The 24,306-nt window shown below is 48.1% G+C and overlaps 1 protein-coding gene across 5 annotated transcripts in view; it reads right to left on the bottom strand.

The window, feature by feature from the left end:
- The window catches only part of ELMO1 (engulfment and cell motility 1), a 457,757-nt gene that overhangs the window by 334,753 nt on the left and 98,698 nt on the right, over positions 1 to 24,306 (bottom strand). For all 5 annotated transcript variants that reach the window (XM_036247227.1, XM_036247228.1, XM_036247226.1 and 2 more), the window contains 2 exons: positions 17,330 to 17,370; positions 16,273 to 16,345 (listed from right to left, as the gene is read on the bottom strand). In XM_036247227.1, coding sequence (XP_036103120.1) covers positions 16,273 to 16,345; positions 17,330 to 17,370 — 114 coding nt within the window. The remainder of the gene's footprint in view (positions 1 to 16,272; positions 16,346 to 17,329; positions 17,371 to 24,306) is intronic.

Genomic DNA, 24,306 nt, shown 5'->3' with positions numbered 1-24,306 from the left:
CAGCAAGTACTGAAGAAAAGGGATGTTTTATGTAAGTGGCATCAAATTAGTCATGAAGCACCTCATTATTTTTTTATATCTAAAAATATAAACCTAACCACAGTGCTTGAAAATGTAGAGTTGCAAGAGAAAGGGGAACAAAGAGGAAGAGGAAGAGAAGTAGACAGACAGAGACCAGGAAGACATTAAAGATGCCTAATAACCGAGTAAGAAAAATGAGGTCACAGAGAAAAACAGAAAAGTCAGAAAGAAGGGATGCAGGAGAAAAAAAATAAACATCAGGGAGAGAAAAAGAATGGGGAAAAAGAAGAAATACATGTTAGGAGGAAGCCAGCCCTTCCTACTCATCTCTTAATGAAATGAAAAGTCTTCAATAAAATCACAGTGAATCCTTTTTAAAATTATTTTTTGTATATTTGTACCCCCCGCCCCATTAAGGGAGAAGTGAATGGAAAGTATGCTTGATGGCCAAGGTCACCCTGACCTATGCCAGTCCCGGAGACTCAAGAGGACTGCATTATCCCACCCGGTCTTCTCTGTACCTGCAGCACAAAGACCGTCTTTGACAAATGAAGAGTGGGTGCTGGTTTACACATGCAGTTGATGGTAACAAAACACTCGCTTTTATTTCTGAACTTCAATCTTCAGAGGTGGCAAATGAACCAATTCCCCCAACAGTTGGACTCAAAAGAAGAAGATGCAAATATCAGGTGCCTCATGAGCTCCCTCTGCGTGCCTGTGAACACGTCCTGGGTTTGGGCCGTCATTGTTCCCGCTCCCCGGTCTAAGGAGAAGCCATTGATCGTCCCCCTCCTGCACCCCTTAGGAACACGGTCTCATTGCTGCGCCAGGCTGCAAATGTGCCCCCAGTTTGCTTTCTCTGTCTTTCCTGCTCCCTCTTAGCTTACAAAGTTGAAATCTAGCAAAAGTAAAAGAAACCATCTAATCTTTTGGTAACTTCTGGAGAACGGTAAGCTTGTCGACAGCTTCTCCCTGAGAGAGAAGGGTAAAGGCTGTTGTTGTACGTGCTGGTTCAATGAAAAATCCCCCAAGTTCTTTGCCACTCCTTCCATAGAGAGGAGGGGCCGGTGTCCTCTCCCCTTGAATCTGGGCAGACTGTGACTGTTTCCAGCCAGAGTAGCGCAGAAGGTTCTACTGAACTTCTCAGGCTAGGTCATAAGGAGCCATGCCCTTCTGCTTGGTTCTCTTGGAGCACGAGCGTCAGGAAGTGACTTCTTGGGGAGCTTCTCGGAATCCCGCCGCCATACTGTGAGGAAGCCCAAGCCACATGGAAAGTCCACACGTAGACACTCCAGTGTACATTCCCAGCAGAGCCCCGCCTTCCGGACACCCCAGCCCAGGAGGGAAGAAACTTCCAAATGATTCCAGTGCCCAGCTCTATCTGTGTCTACCAAGATGAGACTCCAGACATCATCAAGCAGGGACAAGCCATCGTTCCTGCTTTGCAATGTCCAAATACCTGAGCGCGGGATCAGGGAGCATAACCAGTCATCTCCACTGAGAAGGTTTCTGGTGACCTTGGGGCATGTTTAAATGCAATAATGAATAACTGGAACAAGGAGATCACAAAATGATCATGCAATGGTTATTACCATAACTTAACTCGGATCACAGTGGAAAGAGTCTGCAACCTAGAACCCAGTGTCATCAAAACGTCCCATCTAGAAAACAGCTGCAGGTACACTACCTTTCCTGGGTGGAGGCAAGTTCTCCTTCCTCAGCTCTGTCTCCAGTTCTTCTACCAAACTTCCCATCTTCCTTTTGTTTCTCCTTTTCCTTCTGGTCTTTATTCACTCCCGTCCCTAAGTCTGCCCTTGGGTCCCTGGATTACTGCTGCAGTGAGTGTTCATTCTTTAATTATACAAAGATACTTATTAGGCATCGTTGTGGACATTCGGACAACGAAGATGCGGAGATCTAACTTTGTGACCTTGCAGAGCAGAGAGTAGAATAAAATGTTTTTCAAACTGTGGATCACAACCATTAATAGTCATGAAATCATCCTTAGGGATCCTAGCAAATATTTTAAAAACAGAAAACAATAGACTAAAAATAATGACAACAAATATTTCAAGTACTATGGTAATTATTGTTTCATGAATCTTCTATGTTACCTTTGACACACATACCAAGATATATATACATATACATCTCGTGTCTCCACCTTAAAACTTGGAGAAAAACTAATAGCTAATCAAAAATAAACCTCCTTCCTGATTATAAAGAAAATGAAGGGGGTTGTGTTTAGTAAATTTGTAGTTATGTTTCTAGCTTTGGAACACTTCGTAAGAGTCGCTGAGCCGCTCTCTGAACTAGTCACGACTGTTCTTGGGGTTTTTACTGGTCACTGTTGTGACTTTTGTTTAGAAGGGGTGTTCTGGAGCTTCTGGGGCAGTTTCAGCGAACAAGTGGTGCCTTTGGAGGACACCGCGTGTCACTCGCTCTGCCTCTGAGCCTGCAGAGTTAAATGTTCCAGGACTTGAGTCAATCTGTTCACTGGCGTAAGAGCTGAACCGGAGAACATGGAATTAGCATGACCTCTGGCATTTGTCTTTGCCTGCAATTCTAGAAGCAGTTGTGTCTGCCCAAACACAAGCTGGGAGCCGAAAGCAGAGAAAGTTGGCGGCCTGTGCGATCATTGTGGCAGCGCCCTGCCCAGCAGTCCGTGGTAACCGCGAAATAACATGTCACAAGCCCACCGACGTCTGAGTAATACCGGAGGCAGTCAGTACCCTCCTCTCTGCTCCCTCTCACTGATGTGACTCACTTAGAATCTTTTTTCCCTTCATCCTAAAATAAGCATATACTCTTCCAAGTTAGGGAGAGCCCCAAATGATTTAAAATGATAGCTCCCATCCAAGTCCCAAACTCTAATTAGAAAATTCTGAAACCACCCAAAAAAATGTTTTTAGAGTAGACTTCAGAAAGTCTACTGCCAAGTCAGTTTGAGTCACTAAGAGCGAAGCCACCAGGATAGAGGTGGGGTGACAGTCCCCATAAAGGGGACCAGCTGGCTGAAGCCCAGTACCAGGGCCGCGTAACTCCTGAGGAGTGTGTGTGCGTGTGTTTCAGTTTTCACGAGCTGGGCTGGGTGGGTTGAGAAATTGCTGAGCAAACCCAAGGGTGGTGCCTCTTATTCTGTCCCAAACAACGTCCTAGGAACCGAATACCCTGGTATGGCATGTGGCCATCATCCCGCCCTTAGCTCAGGCCCTGACCTTGTCTTCAACTACTGAATTGCGAGAATTCCATTATGTTCTTAAAGGGAATCTTAATAATTTTCTGGATCCTGACTTGGAGAAACTAAGAAATGTAAAGTCCTGGGGGGTGATAAGAAAATACTCTTGATTCACATGTGTCAGATGCTACAGACTGAATGTTTGTGTCCCCCGAAAGTTCACTGGCTGAGTCTTAATGCCCAGTGACAGGGCATGAGTTGGCCTATGGGAGGCAACTAGGTCATGGGATGGAGCCCTCGTGAATGGGATCAGTGCCCTTGTACGAGCTCCCTCCCCTTCCTCCCTAAGAGGGCTCAGGGACAAGATGGCCATTTATAAACCAGGACACCGCACCCTGCCCTTGGACTGCCAGCCCCCAGAACCGTGAGGAACAACGTTCTGTTGTTTATAAGCCACTCAGTCTATGGCATTGTTAGAGCATCCCGAAAGGACGAAGACACAACAAACACAAGATGACACATTTCAAAGCATTTTTCCTGTTGGTTACAATTCTTGCTCCAACCTCTGTTCTTGGTGGCTTGCTCGCACCATCTAATTCTGACCATAAAGAGCTGCATTCTCATTGTTCCTTGGTTATTGGAAAATGCGTCCCCCCAGTGGAGTGTGACAACTGAAAGCATCTCTTTGTTTAACAAAAGAAAGTGTGTGGGGTTGGGGAGAGAATGCCAACAAGGTTTCTAAGTCATGGCCCAGGGCTTCCTTCGTGGAAACTCCGAAGTCGGTGTGGAAGGCGGGGTTCTCTCCACTGTTCTGTGGCTACTCCTTGCACGAGAGGTTGCCTGAGCAAACACACTGAAGGTGGGGAAGCGGCATGAATATTCATGGGTTCCCACAGGGTGAAAGAAAGCAAAGCTTGCTTGCTCAGAACTGAACGATCACATAATTTGGGGTAAATTATCTCTCACACTACAGCTCGGTTCATAGAGGTTGTTATTTGCTACAATGAAAATAAAAATGATAATACTCACTCAGACGCTGTATTACTGCTTGTGTGTCTGCACAATGGTGATTTATCTGTATAATATAAGGTACCAGGGGGGCTCTTACTTTTCCATCCCCATTGCTATTGCTGTGAACTGGAGATGAATTCCTACAGCTGACCGGGTTCTCAGCACAATGTCTCTGATTCTCAATAGGCAACACTTAAACCATGACATCATTGATTCTCAATAGGCAGCACTCAAACCATGACATCATTGATTCTCAATAGGCAGCACTCAAACCATGACATCATTGATTCTCAATAGGCAGCACTCAAACCCATGACATCATTGATTCTCAATAGGCAGCACTCAAATCCATGATGTCATTGATTCTCAATAGGCAGCACTCAAATCCATGACGTCATTGATTCTCAATAAGCAGCACTCAAACCCATGACATCATTGATTCTCAATAGGCAGTACTCAAATCCAGGCGACCAGGTTTATGTATCACTTTATGAAATCTCATGAAGCTTTAAAATATTTTAATTGACATCCATCACAGTATATATATTGTGTGTATGTGAGAATGTGATGTGTGTATGCATATGTATGTATGTATGTATACATGTCTGTATGTGTGGGTGTATGTGTGTACATATACATGTTGGTGTGTATGTGTGAATATAATGTGTGTGCCTATGTGTGTATGTATACATGTTTGTGTGTATATGTGAATGCAATGTGTGTATGTTTGTAGGCACTTAAATTTTAAAAAGATGATCAGTTGGGGAGGACTGAAGCCAACTGAAACTGTCTAACACTGATTTCAGATTCTTTAAGAGGAGCCTTCAGATTATGTATTCACTCCCCAATTCCTCTCCTCTTGTAATAGGAAAGGGTATGTACACATTCTGGAAATGAAATTAACCAACATCGCACATAATTTTTTAAGCAACTAATTGTACTTTTAATTTTGCAAAGAAAATTGCATCACATCAAGTGAGCAAACCATCCTCGAACACCTACCCGCGATGTTACAGAAGCATGTGAGACCTGTCAGGGACCCAGAAGTGAAGCGCAATGTTTTACAGTAAGGCACCTGGGATCTGGCTCACAAATAGTTAAACAAGAGGTCAAGGCCACAAGAAAAAGCCAGGTCCCAATTAGCTTAAAAAAAAATAAGATAAAAAATAAGACCAAGAGACAATAAAGTAAAGCGACAGTCATTCCTGTAGCAGCAGAGAGAAAGGGAAGAGGTTTAGAAAAGAACTGGATTCAGAAACTAATCTCCAAAACTGGGGTTAAAACGATCTCCAACAAGCAGCCAAGGTTTCTTCCGTCTGAAACAAGTTTGGATGTGCAGGGAGAGGGGGTCAGCTGCCCCGACATGACAGTGATGTTGACGACATGGCTCCCAGTGCATGCCTGCTGCTAAGACTCATTTCCCTGGAAGCAAGGACCATGTCATCTCACGCCTGTATCCGCAACACCTAATCTATTGCCTGCAACATAAGCAGGACTGAATTCCAAGTAAAGCTGCACTGGGGAGACAGAGCAAGGTTCATCTGGAGACACTAAGGCAGTTTGTCTAAAGCGAGGAGAACAAGAGACAGACAGCAAAGTGGAAAATGCCGACCGGGGCTAGACCGTGACACACCTTGATGGCCAGGCTGAGTAAGGAAGCTGGAGGTCATTCTCTCTGGGCTGCAGCAGGAAGCAGTCAGAATGACACTGCCAACTCAGGAAGACGAGGCAGGAGAATTCAGTGTGGGCAGGAACAAGGGGAAGGGTCCAGAGAGCTGTCACTTCCAGTGGGTAGCGTTCAAACATGGCGCTGGGACCACCCACGCTTGTGAAAAATGCTTGGACCCCAGCGGTGATTTACCGAATCTGTCTCTCGAGTAGAGGCCGTGACCTGCATTTAATGAGAGCTGCTGCTTTGGAATATGGAAACACCCCCAGTGGAAAGGACACAGCTTTACTACCTAAAAAACACCACCCGACACAACTCTGCAAATATACTAAACACCACTGCACTGCGCACTGTAATTGGGTAGGTGTTCTAGTGTATGAGATGTCTTAATAAAGATGTTTTAATAAAGATGTTTTAAAAATAAAGCAGAGGAGTTCATGTCCTACTTCAAAGATTTTTTCACCTGGCTGGTGTGGCTCAGTGGAGGGAGCATCATCCCATGGACTGAGAGCCCTGGTTCAATTCCCGGTCAGGGCACATGCCCGGGCTGTGGGCTCGACTCCCAGTAGGGGGCGTGCAGGAGGCAGCTGATCGATGTTTCTCTCTCACATGGACGTTTCTCTCTCTCTCTCCCTCTAAAAGATACTGTATCAATAAAAACGTTTCTAAAATGTATTTTTTTTTAAAAAAGATTTGTTTTTTATGTGTACTGAATGGGTCCAAAAACACAGGGTCAGATTGTAAATCTAATTTACTCAAAAACCATATTCCCAATAACCCTTTCAAACATAGCCCCATCAATCATCATCAGTCAGTGTCAATCTACCTCGCCTCTAGATGGCGCTCTCTCTGGCGACGAGGCCTACGTCCTATCTTCCTCATCCCAGCACACATTCAACTAAGAGCTGAGCAGATCCCTTCTCCCCTGGGCACCCTTATGCCCCAATAGAAAATATTGCAATGTTGGCTCAGCAGTTGGAGCATCGGCCTACAGACCAGAGGGTCCCGGGTTTGGTTCCCGCTAGGCGCACGTACCAAAAAAAAAAAGAAAAGAAAATTGCAATGTTTCTCTACCTATTTACCTATGAATGTAAGTTAGAAAGAATGTTTATTATATTCTAAATTAGGAGTGTCCAAAAGGGAAGTCAGAACTGAATATAATAGTGAGGTAACTATATAGTAACATTGTATCGGGCTGTACAGTTGTCCCTGTTTATCGCGGTTAATCCGATCCAGACTCTAGTGGTTGCACCCGGCGTTGAAGGATCCCTGGGGTGCTCGAGTACATAGGCCTACGGTCCATACGTACAGTAACTTTAATTGTAATTGTAATACAGGGGTGTATAATTGACTCAGACAACTGAGCACGTGCTGTATCATTTTCACTGTCTCAATCAACTTTTTAATGAATATATTTGAAAAAACCATGATAGAGTGAAGCCGCAAAAGTCGAAGCGCGAAGGGGCAGGGACGACTGTACACATCAACTGATTTACCGACATCACAGCGGAAATAAATAAAATGAGCAGTGTTGTTCCACGGCAATGCATTTTCATTACCTTCCCATATTCCGCAAGATGTCAAGGAGGTTAACAGCTCGCAAGCCTTTGAAGGCAGACATTCCGAGAAGATTCTTATCCGCTCCCATTTTCTACCCAGCACTTGATGTGAATCTCTCTGCATATTTCAAAACACCCTTGCATTCCTTCCCTCTCTGCAGCGAGCTGTTTTCTGATGATTTCTAGCTCTCTTCCAACACGTGCATTCAGACTCATCTCAGGGCAGTCTACAGTCCAACACTAAGGCTACCCATGCATTACATGTGTGCTACATGGAAGAAATATTTCAGCAAATGACATATTGAACATACTCTGATCTTTTTCTACCCTATTATAGTCCATTTGTAATGCCCTTTCAACCTACTTAACTGACGGTGTACCCACTAATAAGTGATAACCTACAGTTTGAAAACCCCTACTATTACCTCTGTTACCATATAACTGTATCATTTAAAAATAATTTTATACTTTTCACATTACACTCAAAATAGAAGAAAATATCCCAATCTTTCCCGGTAACACCCCACAGTATTTTAGCCATACTGCAAAGATGAACCGAGTAGACCTCAGACACCTTGTGCCCAAGGACATCAACACCCGCAGAGGGAGATGTCGCTAAGGCAACGCCCACGTCCGTCACACTGGAAAGGCAGGTTGAAGTGGAAACGTGTGCATCCATTGGAACAGTTTTCATTACAGAGCCCTTGAGACAGCCACATGACACCCCTGTTCTCATTTTGTTTAGCGACCAACAGGAGACACACATTCTTATGTCACTGGACCCCGCTTAGTGCGCCCTCCACAGTCTCTGTGCACAGCCGACCTGCCCACACAGCGACGGAACCCATCCCCTTTCCAAATGGAAAAGAGATGCCCTGGCCGGTTTGGCTTAGCGGTTAGAGCCTCGGCCCGCAGACCAATGAGTCACAGGTTCGATTCCGGTCAAAGGCACGTACTCGGTTGTGGTTTGTCCCCAGCCCTGGTCGGGACGTGCAGGAGGCAACTAGTCAATGTGTCTCTCTCACGTAGATGTTTCTCTCTGCCTGTCTCTCTCTCTCCGTCCCTCACTCTATCTGATAATAAATAGAAAAATATCCTCAGGGTGAGGAATAAAAAACAAAAACAAAAAACAAATGGAAAAGAGGCTTTGCTGTGTACTTTTGGGGAACTTCTAAGGCACGTTACTTGGTTTGGCATTGCTGATCAATTAGGGTTATTGGGTCAAAGGTGTACATAGAATGAAATGCTTTTTGGAGGAGGAAGAGGTGTTGAAGGACTGTCTGCAGAGGAAACCGGGGAGGTTAGCAAAGAGGATGCACAAGAACCAGGGGTGTGCCTGCCATGGTGGAGCGGGTGATGGGAAGCCCAGAGAGTCCTGCCTGTCCCACAGCACGGCCCAGAGCACAGGGCAGGGCTCTGGAGGCGGACTCGCTAGGTCCAATCCCACTCTGTCACTTGCACCCGAGCCTCAGTTGTGCCCTCTGCAAAATGGAGCATGTAACAATAAAACCTGGTCCACAGGCTTCCTGGGAATATTCAAACACAGCAACAGTCCACACGGAGCACGGAGCTGAGCGCTGGTCACGTGGCCAGCCTCCAGCTCCGCAGGGCAGTTGTCACCACCCGCCAAGCTCTCCCCAACCGGCCTGCCGAGGTGCTTGAAATTCCAGGAAGAGCTGCCTTCCGTGACTGCATTTCCCGTCAGTCTCAGAATTCAGATCGGATGTTATTCAAATTCAGTTAACCCTCTCCAGAACCTTCGGGACCCCTCTTCTCTTCTACATAGTAGACGCCCCCTTATCCATAGGGGATGCATTCCAAGACCTCCAGTGGACACCTTGGTTCAGGTGCCATATGCCATGTTTGTTCCTATACACACAAACCAACGATCAAGGTTAATGCATAAATCAGGCACAGGGAGACATTGACAACAATAACTAACAATGAAATAGAATAATTGTATCAGTATACTATAATAAAAGTTATGTGGAGGTAGTTACATGCTCTCTCATCAAACTACAAACTACCAGAAATTTCCTTTTCCTTTCAAGGCCACAAGATTTGGGCTTATTTTTGTTTGTTCGTTGATCTTCACCCAAGAATATTTTTCCATTGATTTTTGGAGAGAGTGGAAGGGAGAGAGAGAGAGAGAAACATTGATGTGAGAGAGAGACATCGACTGGTTGTCTCCTGCACGTGCCCTGACTGGGCTGGGGATCAAACCTGCAACCCAGGTACGTGCCCTTGACCAGGAATCAAACCCACAACCCTTCGGTCTGTGGCCCAATGCTCTAACCACTAAGCCACATGGGCCAGGGCAGAAGATTTGTTCTTAACATAGATCCTAGCAACCTCAGCATATGATTTCCCCCTCCCTTATGAAGCTGAGAACGTCCACCTCTTCACTTCAAGGAAGCACTTTACAGCTTCTCTATGGCCCAGCTGAACTGCTCTGTGCCTTGGGGCCGTTGTCAAGTAACACACGACTGACTTCCGCACAAGCCCTGTGGTCCCTAGATGGCCACGAGGTGACTAACGGGCGGAGAGCGTGGACGAAGGGGTGAATCACGTGCCAGGCGGGATAGAGCAGGGCTGCATGAGGTTTCATCACGCTTCTCAGAACAGCACACGAATTAATACTTGGAACTGTTTTTCTCTGGGATTTTTCATTGAATCTTTTCAGACCATGGTTGAGCAAGGTCATGGATGCCAAGGATAAGGAGGAGACGGCCACCTGGCTCCCTCCTCTCCTTCCTCAGATCCTGTGCCCATTTCAAGACGTTCTCCCCGACTGGACCTTGAGAGGCATGACGTGGAGAATGGAGAGGACTCATCTCACCGAGTTCTTTGTGGCGCCCAGTGCTCAAGGCCAGACAGCTGAACTGAGCTCCACGTAACGAGTCGTCCCCTGACACCGTGGCAGAAATCAGTCCCCAGAGCCCACAGTCCCTGTCTGCCCGGGACTCTGAGAAGCTCGGGGCCTGGCTGAAAACCCAGAGCACCTAGGAAGTAGAAGCTCCATAAGAAGGGTGCTCCCCAAATAACCCCACTTCCACCCCGAAGATTCCTGGGGCTGGCTTTGCAGAGAGGGCCTGGATCAGGCATGGTACCTCTAATATTACAAACTGGAATTTATCACTGCTGAGGTATATGGCTATACTTCATGCATTCCTGAAGGAGGTCTTAGCGGGGGGAACCAAATGCCATTCCGAAATCATAATAAAACTTCCATCCCCACCACGCCCCGTGCCTCCTGGGAGCCACCTCCCGCACGCTCAGAACTAAGGAGGGCAATGTTCCTCTTTGCCTACAAGGACCAGCGTTAGCGCAGTGACTCTCCCTTAGGCAATTACGTAACCCACGCGAAAGGCAAATGGAAGGGCACTTCTAATCCCTCTGAGTGACAGATTACCTGTTACAACTCCCTCCAAGTTACCCGCTTCAGGAATAAGGAACAAGGAGACTGACGCTTGTAACGATGCTCCATGTCTGCAGGCTGTACCTTCCTGTATTTATGTTCTTGAGACAATTACTGCCAGAACCACCGGCCGGTGTCAGTAGAGAAAGGGCATCATAAGTAAATGGGGCCCGGGTAGTGGGGAGGAGGGCTTCCAGGAGGTGGCGTAGAAAGCGTCGGAGGCAGACCCACTGGGTCCCAGCCTCGGCCTGGCCACTGCCCGTCTGAATGACCTAAACACGTTGTTGCGTAATCGCTGTCGGACTCATGTTCCTCACTGTAAATTGGGGATGATGATACCCGGTCATTGCGGTGGAGTGAGGACTGTGAACTGGAACACCCATCACTCTCGGTGGCTCCTTTTCAGAAGGCAAATTCCACTGGAATATTTAAAGTTAACGCCACTTCACACAAATCAACAAGCGGGATTGCATTCAAAGTAAAAGCCTTCTGCACAGCAAAGGAAACCACTCACGGGACGAAAAGGCAAGCTATGGGTGAGAGTGTTTGTAAATCATATATCTGATAACTGGTTAATATCTAAAATATATGAAGAACTCACACAATTCAATATCAAAAACAAACAAACAATCTGATTTAAAAATGGACAGAGGAGCTAAATAGACATTTTTCAAAAGAAGGCATACAGCCCGGCCAGTGTGGCTCAGTGGACTGAGCGTAGTCCCCCGGACTGAGAGGTCCTGGTTCCATTCCCGGTCAGGGCACATGCCCAGGTTGCAGGCTCAATCCCCAGTAGGGGGTGTGCAGGAGGCAGCTGATCCATGTTTCTATCTCTTTCTCCTTTCCTCTCTCTCTAAAAAATCAATAAAAACATTTTTTTTAAAATGAAGGCATATAAATAGCCAGTGAGTACATGAAAACATGCTCAAGATCATTAATAATCAGGAAACTGCAGATTAAAACCACAATGAGAGTTAATCTCACCCTGTGAGAATGCTTATCATCAAAAAAAGTTGGGGGGATAAGTGTTGTCAAGGATGTAGAAAAAATGGGAACCCTCATACCCTGTCGATGGGAATGTAAAGTGGTGCAGTCACTATGGAAAACAGTATGAAAGTTTTTTTAAAAAATTAAAAAACAGAACTAGCACAATACCCAAAAATCTCACTTTCTGGGTGTATAGCCCAAGAAAATGAAAACAGGTTATCAAAGAGATGTATGTGCCACAATGTTCACTGCAGCATTTAAATATAAAAACAAAGTCAGTGAAGTCAGCAGATAAATGAGTAAAAAAAAATGCGGTACATCTATACTCGATGGAATATAATTCAGCCATGAAAAAGAAGGAAACCCATCCATTTTCAATAATATAGATGGACCTTAAGGGCATTATGCCAAGTGGGATGAGTCAGACATGGAAAGACAAACACTGCAGGGTATTACTTATACTGTATGTGGAAGCTTAAAAAAAAAAGTCCAACATAGAAACAGAGTAAAAAGTGGTTGCAGGGGCTGAGGGGCTGGAGAAATAGGGAGAGGTTGGGAAAAGGGTACACACTTCAGCTATAAGATGAAAGGGGGCGGGGATCTCATGTAGAATATGTCGATTATGGTCGACAACACTGTGTTATATAACTGAAATCTGCTGACGAAGTGGAACTGAAATGTTCTCACCAAATCAATAATTAAACAAAAGAGGTGATGGACGTGCTAATTCACTAGATGGGGGAATCCTTTCACAATGTACACGTATATCTAATTACCATGATGTACACTTGAATATCTCATAGTGTTATTTGTCAATTATACATCAATAGAGCTGAAAAATACACAATTCACTTTTCATTCTCTCCCCGTACCCCACGCCCCCTGCCCCCCCCCCCCGACATAACCCTGAGATAGAAAAGTTCCTGGGGCAGAATCTGAATTTGTGAATAGCTGCATCTTAACTTTCTCTAAGGCACTTGCTACACTTCTGTTTAAAGATGCTCAACATCAAGACATTTCCCCAGTGCATGACAGAAACTGGGCTTGGGTAGCATGAGCAAAGTAGGGAGGGCCCTTCCTCCAGCCATCGGTCACAACCTGTGCTAGCTTGCCGGGCCTGGAGAACTCTCCTTCTTTACAATGACAGGTCCTATTTAAGCTCTGGCAGAGGAAGGGAGACCACCTCGTATACAAGGGCAGATCAGTCACTAAGAACACACAGAGGTTTCAAAAATGACTCACCAGTTACCATGGTAATGCAAATATTACCTAACAACTCACTGGGCTGTAAGTAACCAAGATGATGCTAAACGAATTACTTGAAAAATTGGAAAATGGGCTTTAATTTTAGGAATACTTGCAAGGAGCTAGATGGACCTAACAGCAGACTGAAGGCAGCCGGGTATGCCCCTGTGGACACAGGGTTCAAGTCCTTCTCTTGCCCTGCATGTGTTGAGTTCTGTGTGACGCACACACGCAGCTGCAGGAGGAAGGGGGCGTGACGTCTTGTCCACAAAGGACTACGATTGGGAAGATGAGTCTCCTCACTTCCCAAACTCTTAATAAAAGAAGAATCCCTGCTACTACTGCTCCCTGAAGGGGACCAGATCAGATGCCAGACTTAGGTGGCAGACCCTTTTAAACGCAACATTAAGAACTTCCTCAGGCAAAACAAGATTTCCCAGAAAATGACTAGGATGCCCAATAAAATAATCATTTTCCCACTGTTCTGTGTCGTTTAGGCTTTCTGAGTCTATATTAATTTTAATTAGAACAAAAGCATAAATATTACATGAATTTTAAAATTATCCCAAGAACTGGCCACACACAAACACACTCCTAAGTCAAACTTAGCGCCTACCTTCCATTCATGGTGCACAGAGCCAGTACACACAGAGCCCATCTCTCAGAAGAGTGCCCCCCGCAGAGGTCCTCCCAGAGGCCCCAGAGTTCCAGGAGGGCTGTTTAAATGCAAGATCCTGAGCTGTATCCAAGGCCTCTCAATCTGAATCATCAGGGGCTGTGCTCTAAAAATCTAGGTTCTCCCTGTGATGCTTATGTTCCCCAGTCTGCGAATCCCATCCTTAGGAATCTCCAACGAACTATGGTGAGCCCCCAGGGGGCACAAGACAAGAGAGATTAATCAAAGACAAGGCTATAAGTGACTCAGTGGCTTGTGGCCCACAACCCAGGGTAAAAATCCAGCAGAGCCCAGCTGGTGTTGCTCAGTGCTTGAGTGTCAACCCATGCACCAAGAGGTCGCCGGTTCAATTCCCAGCCAGGACATATGCCCGGGTTTTGGGCCAGGTCCCCAGCGGGGAGCATGCACGAGGCAGCCAATCGATGTTCTCTCATCAATGTTTTCCATTTCTCTCTCTCCCTCTCCCTTCCTCCCTCTCTAAAATCAATAAAAAAGAATCCAGCAGAAATTCATGTATTACATATGTATGTATAACACAAGTATTTCACAAACTACACAGGTGATGTCCTGCGATCTAGCCTATCTCTTATATTCCAAGTTTTAATACTATTACACCAACTAAATTGATTTCACTATGGACTAATTGGTGATATTTGAAAAACCCCATTATAACTTCTACTTTTCTATAATTTTATCACTTAATCATTTTTAGACTTTTTTTTTTTTTTAATTCTCACCTGAGGATATTTTTCTACTTATCTACAGATAAAGTGGGAAGGAAAGAGAGAGAAACATCAATGTGAGAGACACATCGAATGGTTGCCTCCTGCACGACCCCGACCAGGGCCAGGGATGAGCTGCAACCGAGGTATGTGCCCTTGGCTGGAATCGAACCTGCAACTCATTGGTCAGCGGGCCGATGCTCTGCTGCTCAGCCAAGCCAGCCAGGGCAATTTTTACACATTTTCACATTGTACCTCAAATAGTAGAAAACCATCCAGTCTTTTCCAACAATACCCCCAAAGTCACAATGTGTTTGTTGCCTTTAAAGGGTGAACCGGGTTGAAATGAGACCGTCTTCTGCTTGAGGATGTCAACAGCAATATATCCCCCTGCTAAGAGTGAACGTGTCTCTGTTGATTTCCTTTCTCTTACCAAGAATAGCATGCAGATTATGTAAAGGCAGCATCAAATAAATAAAAAATATTAAGAAAATGACGCAAGGGGAAAACAAGGACAGGGAACTAACTGTCTGTGGTATGAAACAAAGGGAACAAGTAAAATTAACAGCACGGGCAGCAAACCCAGTCCACTTGCGAAGGCTCAGCCACCTGACAACCGGGTGGCGAGGAAAACACAATGAGTTATGAAAATGCCAGTGTCCGTCTGGGAAGCGCAAAGCAGCTTCTGAAAGCATTTCAAGGCTGTGGCTATGCCCCCTCTGGACTAGATGAATGCCCCCCACTCTCCCACGTACAGTCCTCAAGGTAGAGAGATCATCACAGTGGGCTCAAGACCCCGTTACTGAGCCCACCCTCCACCACTGGACTCCTGGGTCCCTGGGTCTAGGGACGCTAATTGGGAGGAAGAAGCCCGGGGCCTGAGGCTGCCCGTTCTCCCTCCTCCCAGAGTACTGCAAATCTACTTCACCCCTGCTGACCGTCTCGCTGCGGTGAAAACTGTCCACCGGGCTGTCCCTTCCCTCCCCACTGACTGCGCAGCTCACATATTCCGCAAGGACAATGTTGGCTCCGTGAATCTGAGCCCAACGCTCAACACCTCTGGAAATCCCCCAAAGGAAAAGGGATAGAAGCCCCCAAAGATCTGGACTTGCTTCCTGACACCCTCGCCCACTGCCTGAGATCCTGCCCAAACCCCGGACATGTATGATCCGGTCTCCTGTCTGTAGCCACAGCCAGTGTCGTCTGCGTCACGGGCGAGACATGAGGAAGAAATCAGCACACAGCTGTAACACGCCTGGCCCACGTCCCGCCTCCGGTGGGCTCTGAATGAATGTTCGCGCTCCGTCTCGTACTGGGGAACTCGAAGACACTGGTGTCCCTAGTGGCCTGAGCCAACGCTGTCTTTACCACTGCCTCCTGCTCCTCCAAGCCTCCTAAAGCACAATCCCCAGCTACTCGAAGAGGATCAGGCATTGCCCCGAGCAGGGGGGTGGGGGTGTCTGAGAAAGGGTGCTAGACTGGCATTAGGCATCACGTTGATGCTTTAACCAAGTGATCAGAGAGACAAGGGATAAATTCACTGTTAGAAGGCAAGTGCAGTTGCTAAAACAGGACGGAGGGACAGATCTGGTCTTCGTCCTTGGACGGGCGGGCTCAGTGCCGCCCTGTGAACACGCGACTGGCAGCTCTCGGCTGCGCACAGTCCACTCCGTGGAGGGTCCCTGAGCAAGAGAGACCAGCACGCCGAGGCCTGACAGCAGCCGTCAGTCACACTTTCACTTCCATAAACGGCCGGTGTCCCCGTCAGCTCCTGGGGCCCACCTACCTTTTCCGTGATGTAGAAGTTGGAGCTGTCGGCGTGCTGCAGGGCGTAGTACTCGTGGTTGGCCAGCGACCACCTGAAAATATAAATATAAGCATACACTGGTCAGAAAAACAGTGAGCGGTCATTTTAATGTCCGCAGTTTGCTGGAGTTAGATGACTTAAACACCCAGTCCCTGGAACTGGGCCAGTACTCCACACACCCCACAGTGCAGTTTCTAAAGCAAAACAGCAGGCCACCTGTCACCCAGAGACCCGTCGTCCCCTACGGGATCCAGGCCTTATTCCACACCTGTTGCCTGCCGGGAAGCATCTCACCTCCATGGCTTTGGGCCAGGGTGGCTATTTAAACACAAGTCACTTTCTTCCCTGTTTTGAAGGAGTGGAGCAGAGAGGGGACCACGAAGAAGACGAATGTCATCTAAGCTTCGATAACTGCTCCATTCCCAGTCCAGCCCCCAGGCACGGTGCTTGCCGCAAACTGGGTCATTCCAGCGAAGCATCCCAGGCCTTCGCTAAGTGCCAGGTAACCCTGCAGTCACCGTTCTGCTTTAACAGTGAAAGAAAACACGCGTGGGTGTGTGGGTGCTTTCCCCGACGGCTTGAGCGGCCAGAGGGAAGGAGGGACGCCAGACTGCGGTGACGGCCACGCGGCAGCAGAGTGGCCCTCTGACTTGTCTTTTAAATTATCTCATCTCCACGGGGACCTGAGCGGTCCTCGCCATTTGTACCAAATGCAGTGAGGTGGGTATTTAAGCTGCGGAATGCAGACGGTTCCCTGCTAACAAGGACCGGCGAGCACAAGTGTCCGAAGTAAGTAGAACCCACCCCGGTGCACACGCCGCCAGTTCACCTTCTCCTCTCTTCCTCCTCGCTGAGGGACAACAGTAACTTTTTGGTGGAAAGAAGCCATGCAGATCCTACACTGTAACTCTCGGTGTCTTTGGGCAGGTCACGGGGTGACGTGTGAATGACATTTGACAATCACCCAGGAATTTTTATTTGCCTCTCAGGTTGTGGACTGGAGAATCTCGGATGAATCCTGAGCAACAACACTTACCCATCACAGACTTCCTTTATTATGGCAGACAGCGGTTTTTTCTGCAAAATAGCAAAAAAGGAAATACTCTCTGTTAGTTTCATTTCACCATTTTGAATTAAAAAAAAAAAAGGAGAAGAGGCTAGTGGAGACATCTAAGCAAGGAGATTTTCAATTTGCTATTCTTAGTTGTCCTCAGTGAGTCTGTTGTTTTTCTCAAGGTGATCATCTACCGGCCAACACCGTACTTTTCTCTATATTTAATATTAATATATTAATATATTATTAATTATGTATTAATATATATTAATAGTTGAACAGAATATACATCATCTGTAACCTAACTGCATTAAAATCAGGATGAAAACACAGCTTTGGTCCTGACCAGTTTGGCTTAGCGGTTAGAGCGTTGGCCCACGGACCAGGGAGTCCCGGGTTCGGTTTCCGCTAAGGGCATGTACCTCGGCCCCAGCGGGGGTCGTGTGGGTGGCGACTACTCGATGTGTCTCTCTCACTTCAATGTTTCTCTCTCTCTCCCTGCCTCTCTCCCTCCCGCTCTATCTGAAGATAAATGCAAAAATATCCTCGGGTAAGGATAAAAAAAACCAAACAAACAAAAAAACAACATAGCTTTGTCCCAAGATCTCAGCGGCAACACGAGTCTGCAAGGTCAAGTGATAACCAGAATTCCTCAGGCCATGAATCAGGCAACCGGCAGCCTGGCTGTATGCGGACAAGCTTGGACTCATGGTATTTCCATGAGAACATGTGGCACATGAAGTATGAGGCATTGTGCAAGTTTTCCTACAGGGTGCATAGAATTCTTTCCACAGCTTGGCACCGACAAATGCCAATCCTGCAGCAACTTGAGCTGGGCACACTCGAGCATGTGCCCTGGGGTCCACTGGCGGCTGACCACAGCTGCACTCCCTGCCTGACAGCCACAGCTGTGCTTCGCCTCCCTCCAGAGAGAAGGGACGCAGTCGAGGGGCACACCCAACTCGCCCGGAGCTGTTGGGGCACTTTCTGTTCTGGATGCAAACAGAACCGGTCTGTCTCCTGAGGGCGACAGTAGTGTGTCAACCAAAAGAATGAATCACAGACAAAGAAACAAATGGGGAAGAGAAATCAAAGAAATGCACACATGGTCCAGGATTTTCAGAAACACCATGAAAAAACGTCTTCATATAAATATATTTTAGTCCCGTCCCTCTGAAGGTGACATGGTGTGGGCAAAGGACTTCTGAGCCATCCAGGACCAGTTCCAACCCGAGGTCATCAGCTTGCCTGCAGTGGTCATCAAATTGCCTACAATTTCCTTCACTTGCTGAACCTCGACTAGTTCATCTGGGAAATGGGCATAGGCCCTACGCACGCCTCAGGGCTGTTACAACAACTAAATTAAATTAAATTAGAATAAACACAAAGGGCCAAAGGTACGAGAAAGGATTAGGGCTCTGCTCTCTCACGTCCCTAGAAAAGCTCTATTTCCTTCCTGCCCCTTTGCCCTGTCTGCCGCGGGGTGAATTCTGAACACTGTTGTCCTTTCTGAGGCCCTCCAGCTCCTCCTCCAAGCTCCGGCTCAGCCCTCAGGTTCCCCCAGCGCCCCCTCCCACCGGAGGTCTAGCCTCTATGACCGAGGGCTCAGACCATGTCCGCCGACCACTCCGAGCGAACACAGTGGGGGAAGGAGGAACCCAGAACCCACGAGTGGAGAGACGGTGGGGTATTCTTGCGTCCTGAGTTGGTCTCCTCTAGAATCAGATTAGAAATGCGAACTGGCTTCCACCGTGAAGTCACCTGTCAACAAGTCCGAGGCCTTTGCAAACACTCGTCCATTGTTCACGGATTAGCTGTGCGTGAAGGAGCAAGCCCAGTGACAGAAGAACTTCAGGAACAAAACTCTCCTCCTAAGACAAGGATGCTGCCTCTCAGCTGCCACAGAGCCTCAGATCATCAGTATTTTGTGAAGACCGACCGGTCTCTGAGCCCCCCCGTCTTACTTCTTGCACCCTCAAAACTGAAACATAAATAACAGGACTGGACTCCAGCCTTAAATGACAGTGGAACAACAGCCAGGAAAGTATTGCTCTTGGGGTAGGAAAGGGCATTAAGAATCACAGCTCCCAGGACTTGACTTCCTAGTTGAGGTCTCTTAGAAGAACTTCTCGGATTTTAAGTCAGATCTGATGCATAGATTCAGAATCAACTTTGAAGAGACGGAAGTCTACGGACTTCTAGAACGATGGCATCTAGGACACTCGGAAGACGGATGTAGGGAAGGAGTAAAAGACCAGGAAGAACAAACTTTCAAGGTTTAATAGAGAAAGATTAAAGAAAATCTCTTAAACCACAGAGGAAAAGGAATCACAGTTAACTGCGCATAAGGCACCCGTAGCGCAGCCTCGCCTACGGAAATGATGATAGGTAAGGGCGGGGCTGATCCCACAGCCCACCTCCTGCACCTGCCCCCCGTTCCTCTACCTGTGCCAACGAAACATCAGCCCCCCACCACCCAAACCTGTTCCAGGGGCTTTTCATGCTTGGTTCCCTTAATCCAGGCACCTTCTTTGGCTCTACTGCTACTACTTTCTTCCTGACACCCTCTTTCCAGAGCTTCTGTTGTATTTCCTTCATCTTCCTGTACTTAGACCCAATAATCCTTCCACAAAATCCAAATCGTTGCTTCTCTTTGACCTCTAGCTCCCGAGCTCCATGTTTCTGTTCTGGGGCCTTCTGCTTTTCATCGGTCAGTTTCTCCTTCCCTTTAACTGCCCAAAGTCTCTTCTGGCCCCAGACACCCTCTTGCAAAAATCTTTGACAGTTTATGAAACATAGCATTTTAACTCTCCTCAGGCATCGTATTTAAATACACAAACAAAACTCATCGCTCTCACCACTCACGACCCAACCATCCACCCCCACGATGTAGCATGGCCCCAAAGCTCCCCGCACCACGACGTCTCTGTCTTGCGATGCCACTGCGACCCAGGAACGTCATTACTTCTATTTCTTTACTCTCCGCGTCTAATTAGTTACAGAATCGTGCAGCATTTCCCCCTGGGATGTTCACATTATTACTTCCCACCTCCGAACTACTCTTCGAAAGTCCGGATGTTCCTCCTGCCGGCTCCTGCTCTCAGATACATCGCCCCCCAGCCCTGTCACCCGTAGTGCTGCGTCTCCAGCCCCAGTGACTTCTCTGAGTACCAGCCCATCATCACTACTACTTGCCATGCATTTCCAGTCAAATACCCCACTGGCATATCAAATTCAGGTCCCTCCCTTCCACTACCTCCTACTTCTGGTAGCTCTTCACGTTCATGTCCAGGGAACCTGGCTTCTCCTTGTCTTTATCCTATTCTGTGATAATCACAGGTACAAGAAAGTGGATCTCACCCTTGCTTCCTCCGCAACCTCTCTCTCCTTTGACCTTCCCTGACCTTACGGCCACATGCGTGGAGTTCTCGGGGTCCCATCGCCAGGTCTGTGCTAAGTCAGTCTACACAGCTCCAAGCTTCTTTCCTTCCAAGCTTCACTTTAACTGGAATTAGGCAAAAATGAGCGTTTCCCCTGAAACTTCCCCCTCAAGCCGGGCTCATGTCCATCTTTGGCTCTGATATCCTCCAGAGATCCCCAGTGACCGCCAGCTACATAGTGTGCATCCCTTAGGTTGTCATCCAACCTCCCCCGATCTGTTCTCAGCAATTAAACTTTCTACTGATGCTGCACATGTTCCCATGCGTCTAAATTAGGTGGTGATTCACCAAATACACACACACACACACACACGCCTCCTGCACACTTTCACGTTAGTGATTGAAATGCCCCCTCTTCTTTCTGTTCCATCTCTCACAAGGACCTCTCCCACCATTAACATCCTGGTAACACCCCCTCCGAGCCAGAGACCACGCCCCTCTGCATGAAGTACTTCTAAGGGCTTCTGTACCTCCCGCACCTGCTTGTGCCGAGAACACGGCTCCCTAATGCATCTTTGCAACCTTCTCCTTCGCTCAGTAAGAGTTTCCACAGGGCCTAGGTGCTAACATGATCTAAGAGAGACTCGTTACGCTTCTGTGAAATGGGAAATCCACACACTCGCCAACTTCCCTTGAAACGAAAATAAACAGGCCTGACTATACAGCAGACTGTTTTGCAGGATAGCCTGGATTCAGGGGCACACCGTGTCCCACGTCCGGCCACGTCAGAACCCTGCGGGTGGCTGGCAGCAGCTGCTGGCTACAAACTGGTAGCAGAAGACACGGGAGGCCGTCACCACCGCCTGCACAGGCCGCTCGGAGCTGTGTGATTCAGCGCCCGGGAGAGCACTGAGCAGGACAGCTGACGGGCGTGGAGACCAACAGGTGGTAAAACAGAGTCCAGTCACGTGACTGCCACCTTCCCTGGGCGAGGGCACACAGGTGATCAGCACCGCTTTCACAGATGGACTGAACATGACACCCCACACAGAAAACATGATTCCGGTGCCGCTGCTCACACAGCCTGCTGGGCAGGAGCCCTGGACTGACCAGCTCCAAGCCCAGCACCAGCTCCGCTTGTGCTGCATCCGATGCTTCTGTCCAGCTGCCCGTCCCCTAGGACGTGGGGAGAGTGACAAGGGCCACACCCGACGGCTTCCCGCAGACCCGCGGAACAGTCTGCCCTTCCCCTCGCGGAGAGAAACGGCCCAGGAGAAAGGAAAATCTGCTCTAAAAGGATGCAAGCGGGTTTTTCTCCCTGTGACTCCATGAAGCAACTAAAAATAAAATTCTCTACCCGATCTGAATATATCTGGATTTGGAATACCGAGGCAAAATTATGTTAACTGAGTTGTGTTTTTTAAACTTATAAAAGTCGTAACTAAATTCCTTAAGCTTTTGGGGAAATTTTTTGTTTGCTTGTTTTTGTGGTTATTTTTTCTGGACTTTATTGGGGTGACGTTGGTCAATAAAATTATATCGGTTTCAGGTGTACAAGTCTACAATACATCACCTATATATTGTATTGTGCGTTCATCACCCCAGTCAAGCCTCCTCCCGTCACCATGACCTCCTTTACCCGCTTCTACCTCCACACCCCCCTTCCCTCTGGTCATCACCATCCTGTTATCTAGGAGGGGTTTCATCTTTGTTTTTGCTTAGTCCCTTCCCCCTTCTCACCTTGCCCCGCCCCGCCCTCTGGCAGCTGTCAGCCTGTTCTCCCGTTTATGAGTCTGTCCTGAAGGCCAAGCCTACCTGCTCGGGCTTGGTGCGGAGATGGGAAAGCAGGTGTTTACAGGTAACCTGGAGGGCAGACGCTGTCCGATTTCCGTGCAGGGGACCAGGGGCCGTGTGCACGGCGGACCCGAAGCACACGGTCCTCCCCGTTTCCTTTGGCAACATAGGGGAGCACGTCTACATTATTCACCGTATGATTCCCTCTATATTACTCTGCGACAGTTCTAGTGTTGGCAGAGGTGTTTTTATTTGTCAAGCAATGTATGCCTTTCCATATGAATGGTTGGCAAAGTACCTTGTGCCAACTGTTACGTTCGAGGAGCAGCTTTTGTTGTTGTTTTGGGTGATGTATTCCTCCCTTTTTAACTCTTTTTCCACAAAAGAATTAATTTACCCAAAACAAGTAAGTCCAGAAAGCAAACATTTCCTGTAGAAGAGATGTACCTACTTTACACGGAACCAGCTAGATCCCTGAGAGCGGTCGCGTTCTCGAGCAGTTCATTGTTCACGGAGGGCGCTGGCGGTGGGCTCTGCTCCCCTGGCCCTCGGAGTGCGTGCCCTTTGCTTCCGTGTCCACGCCCTCTCCCCAGATGCGGTGAAATGCCAGTCTCGACAGTTCCCGCGTCCACACCGCCCTCTCTGACCCTCCTTCGGAGGTCTGGTCTGGTTCCCAATCAGTCCTCGTGGGTGCATGTGGATGCTCTGCCCCCTCCAAGCTCAACCCTCATCTTCCTTACAAAACAGAGCCTCCTCGCGCCTCCCTTTCTCCTGTTAAATACAAATGGATCACTTGCCCACCCAAGCACACGATTCCTCTAAAACAGGAGAGAACCCCAAGAAGAAATATCCACGGAGCTCCTGGTTGCTTGTTTAGGAGGTGGCGGAGTCCACCCTGCCTGAGGCTCCCTCCCCGGGGACAGCCCAGCTGTCGCCCATCAGTACCCTCCACCCCCGCCCCGTCAAGCCTCCGATGAACTCTGTTCTATTCACCCACCTGCTCCTGTCTGTTGGCCGAGGCACCTGGCTTGGGGACTTCACCCGGCTCCACTGCACCCTGAGGAGCTCCCAGGGCTACTGCTGTCCCCATTTCTGCTTCGACACCGGCCCATGGACGGTGGCAGCACCCCGCCGATGTGATCCCTGTGTTAGCCATGTGTTAACAACTGTGGGCCGTGGCTGAAGTCCCTCCCGTGTCGCTTCTCAGGCCCCGGCTGCCGTGTTCACCGCCCAGCGAAGAAAGCCTGCCTTGGCTAAAAGCGGGTTCGCGTCACACGTGTTTCATGCTTACGAGCCGACGTTAAGTGAATGGATCCCAGAAAAGCACTTAGAGTGCTGCATTTTTTTTTTTTTACCCTCACTCAAGGACATTTTTCCATCCTTTGTACAGACAGAGTGGGAGGGAGAGAGAGGAAGAGAGAGAGAGGGAAACATCGACGTGAAGGGACACATCGAGTGGCTGCCACCCGCACGACCCAACCAGGGCTGGGGACACACTGCAACCGAGGTACGTGCCCTTAGCGGGAACCGAACCCGGGTCTCTCTGGACCGCAGGCCGACGCTCTAACCGCTGAGCCAAACCGGCCAGGGCGAGTGCTGCATCGTTATCAGCTACTTGCTTTTCTTTCTTTTTCCTCAACTATGAGCGCTGGAACGACTTTGGAGAGTGACCTCCTGGGGTGGAACCCCAATATCCGCAGGCCCGGACTTTGTGACCTCAGGCGGAGCGCGTCTCCTGACAATGCCCCACGTTCTCCTCTGAAGTCAAGGCGACCCTCGCACACT

This window comes from Molossus molossus, unplaced genomic scaffold (genome assembly GCF_014108415.1).
Source record: "Molossus molossus isolate mMolMol1 unplaced genomic scaffold, mMolMol1.p scaffold_m16_p_7, whole genome shotgun sequence".
Taxonomy (NCBI): Eukaryota; Metazoa; Chordata; class Mammalia; order Chiroptera; family Molossidae; genus Molossus; species Molossus molossus.
Note: the sequence above shows the minus strand (reverse complement) of the source record. Positions and strands in the feature narration are given on the sequence as shown.